Below are 3,345 nucleotides of genomic sequence, written 5' to 3' on the forward strand. Positions count from 1 at the left end.
CATGTTGGAAACAGTGAAGTAAAACCCAAGCAACACCTACTGACCGGAGCAAACTTCCTCAGACGATATAGTTACAGAATCTTGATTCATATTTGATAAGATAATAGAAAATATGACACAAGGTTATTTTCATAAAAGTCACCAACTGTAGCTTTATATTTATTGGTTGCTGCAGGTTTGGTCCACCTCTGCTCTGTCCTGTGTTGCCCTGAATTTGGGTTGTCTGGACGGCAAGCAGTTAATCCAAAAATCCATGCCTCTAAATGTCTCTCCCGACAGTCTGTGGTTGGTATGGTAAGTTTATCCCTTGGTTCCCTCGTCCTCAGAGGGCTGCTGTTGGAGACTTCTCCTAAGTTTGGAGGAATAAGATTAACACTAACAATAGCAACACAGTTTCTGATGGTTAGATATGGCGTGTTAATTTATTATGAATCAGAACAAACTGTCAAACTCAGCTCAAGGACACTTCAGCACCGTGGGAGAATAAACCAAGAGAACAACCTGCCTTCACTCTGATGAAAACATAAATGTTTTCCTCTCAACAGCTGCAGACACATCTATCAAAATGACATCATTAGACATAAAATACAGATTTTAAACATTTAAAACCAGGTGATTATTTTAAAAATACTCCACAAACATGGCTTTGACATCAGAGACTCTTTCTCTGCTTTCCTTCGATTAAAATCCATATGAGACTTCGCTTCTCTTTCACAAATCTGTAGACGAGTTTCTTTTATATTCTGACTATAACACAGAATCTGAGTGTCTTTGTTCGTAGCCACATCGAAACAAGAGGACGAAGGACGTAAAGAGAGGAGCTCCCGCCCCTGGCTATGTGCTTCCAGTGCTGTCACGTGCCTCAGGAGGGGAGCCGTCGCTGTCGTCGTCCCAGGACGAGGAGGTGAACCCCGCAGGGGCAGAGATGGAGTGCGGGGCGGGGGTATGGCCGAGGCCTTGGTACCGCCCGCTCGAGGAAGGGGAGGAGGGCATCGATGTGGCTGCCACGGCGATGGCATCCTGGGAGGAGGCCGTGAGGAGGCCGGTGTGCTCCGTGTGTTCAGGTCGAGCTGCCGCACCGAAGTACATCTTATTGGGACGACCGAGGAACGTACGACCTGAGGGGCGGTGAGAGATATTTACCATGTTATTATCATTTCAAGCAGTGTGAATCCTAACATGTGGTGGAATGTAACAAAGTAAATTTACTCAAGTATTGTATTTGTATAAATTTGGGGTATTTTTGAGCCATGTTCTTTCTCTACATTTCATCTCAGAGGGAAATATTATACTATTTACTTCACTACATTTATCTGATAACTTTAAATTAATGTGGGGTTTGCATTAGCCAAATTTAAGCCACTACAGCCGCCAATCACAGGTTCGTCTCCTGAGCTGCTGCCCGCTCTACTCCCAGGGAAGCAGTCCACAACTACAGAGATCGAGGCGGAGGGACAACAGGATAGCTAGCAGTTAATTCTTGTCTCAGCTGTGGGCCGATAAACAAATAAGTAAATGAGTAAAACATAAATATGAAAAAATAACAGAAGAATGAGGTACAAAATGTACTTGACATACATTTCTGAAGTTATTTGTTCACATTATTCATTATTGATTTGTTAAACAGAATTGATAATCATTATTCTGATTCAGACACTCACCAGCATGGCGGACCTGCTCTGTGACATCAGCTCTGATGTCAGAGAAATCCCACATGGCCAGAAAGCTGTCGAAGCACGACCCCTCCTCAGCTTCCTGAATTGGATTAGATTAGATAGATAGATAAATAGATAGATAGATAGGTAGGTAGGTAGGTAGGTCGATAGATAAAGAGATAGATAGGTAGGTAGATAGATAGATAGATAGATAGATAGATAGATAGATAGATAGATAGGTAGATAGGTAGGTAGGTTGGAAAGTCGGTAGGTAGGCAGGTATGTCGATAGATAAGAGATAGATAGGTATGTAGGTAGGTAGGTTGGAAAGTAGGTAGGTAGGTAGGTAGGTCGATAGATAAAGAGATAGGTAGGAAGGTAGGTAGTAGAGCTTAGATTCTCTGCCCGAGCCTGAACCCGACCTACCTAGAGGTAGGTAGGTAGGTAGGTAGGTAGGCAGGCAGGTAGGTAGGTAGGTAGGCAGGTAGGTAGGTAGGAAGGAAAGGGGGGAACAAGGAAGGTAGGTGGTCGGTTGGTCGGTCAGTGTTTACCTGTACGTATGGTTTGTAGGTGAAGGTGTAGTGGTGAGCAATGGCAGCCAGGAACATCTCTATGCAGATGATGAAGTCCTGTATCCATTAAACAGTTGGTTAATCAAGAATCTGATTTAAGTCAAATAGATAGGTCTTCTTGCATGTCAGTATCCTGGTTCTTCCTAATCAGAAGCCACATTTTTGTCTTTTGTAGACTCTCAGACTTTCAAGGGTCTAAATATGACGGTACAAGAGAACAGACAGTTCCACAGCTGTGGCTTCAACACATCTAAAAGAATATAGAATAAATCCATCAACATGTTTCTTTGTCGGTGTTTCTGCTCTGAGAAACATTAACTCAATTGGCACTAACATTGCAAATAAAAATGAATGATAAACTTTATTCAGATCATGTTGAAGGTCACATGACCGTGATGTAGGAACATGGTTTTATTTGTTTATAAATGTGTGTACCTGCAGTCCCGTAGCCACAGCCTCCACACTGTCCCAGTCCCAGGTGTGTTTATCAGAGATCACACCGACCTTCACCAGGAACGCTATTAAAACTGCCTGCCTGAAGAGAGGAAGAACGAGATACAAATATCAGCACTAAGGCTGCAACAAAACAGTTATTTACATGATTGATCATTGATTATTCCCTCAATGTGTTGATTAACTGTTTACTTCATAAAATGATACTCGTTTTGCAGCAACAGCAGCGAATGACTCTCTCTTGACTCTCCTTACCAGAAGGACACGAACACCACCAGTTTGACGCAGAGGAACTTTCCCACCGGCCTGATGGGAGTCAGCTCTTCTTTGAGAGCTCGGTACAGTAACACCAGACAGTACATCGCAAACTGAAGAGAGACAGAGAGGTAAACACCAGTGTCACCAGAACATACAGTGTTTTATCCCCAAACTGTGTCTGATTTCCAACTGTGAAACATACAGTGGTGTGAAAAAGTGTTTGCCCCCTTCCTGATTTCTTACTTTTTTGCATGTTTCCCTCACTTAAATGTTTCAGATCATCAAACAAATTTAAACATTAGTCAAAGATAACACAAGTAAACACAAAATGCAGTTTTTAAATGAAGGGTTTTATTAATGAGGAAGAAAAAAATCCAAACCTACATGGCCCTGTGTGAAAAAGTGTT

General features: G+C 42.4%; 1 protein-coding gene across 2 annotated transcripts in view; it reads right to left on the reverse strand.

Annotated features, from left to right (window-relative positions):
- Positions 1-209: 209 nt before the first annotated feature.
- Positions 210-3,345, reverse strand: part of LOC126403742 (transmembrane protein 184C-like) — an 11,501-nt gene continuing 8,365 nt past the window's right edge. For both annotated transcript variants that reach the window (XM_050066488.1, XM_050066487.1), the window contains exons 8-12: positions 2,936-3,048; positions 2,663-2,762; positions 2,207-2,284; positions 1,662-1,755; positions 210-1,118 (exon numbers count right to left, since the gene is read on the reverse strand). In XM_050066488.1, coding sequence (XP_049922445.1) covers positions 835-1,118; positions 1,662-1,755; positions 2,207-2,284; positions 2,663-2,762; positions 2,936-3,048 — 669 coding nt within the window. In that variant the 3' untranslated portion in view covers positions 210-834. The remainder of the gene's footprint in view (positions 1,119-1,661; positions 1,756-2,206; positions 2,285-2,662; positions 2,763-2,935; positions 3,049-3,345) is intronic.

The sequence above is a fragment of the Epinephelus moara genome, chromosome 17, assembly GCF_006386435.1.
Source record: "Epinephelus moara isolate mb chromosome 17, YSFRI_EMoa_1.0, whole genome shotgun sequence".
In the NCBI taxonomy this organism is placed as follows: Eukaryota; Metazoa; Chordata; class Actinopteri; order Perciformes; family Serranidae; genus Epinephelus; species Epinephelus moara.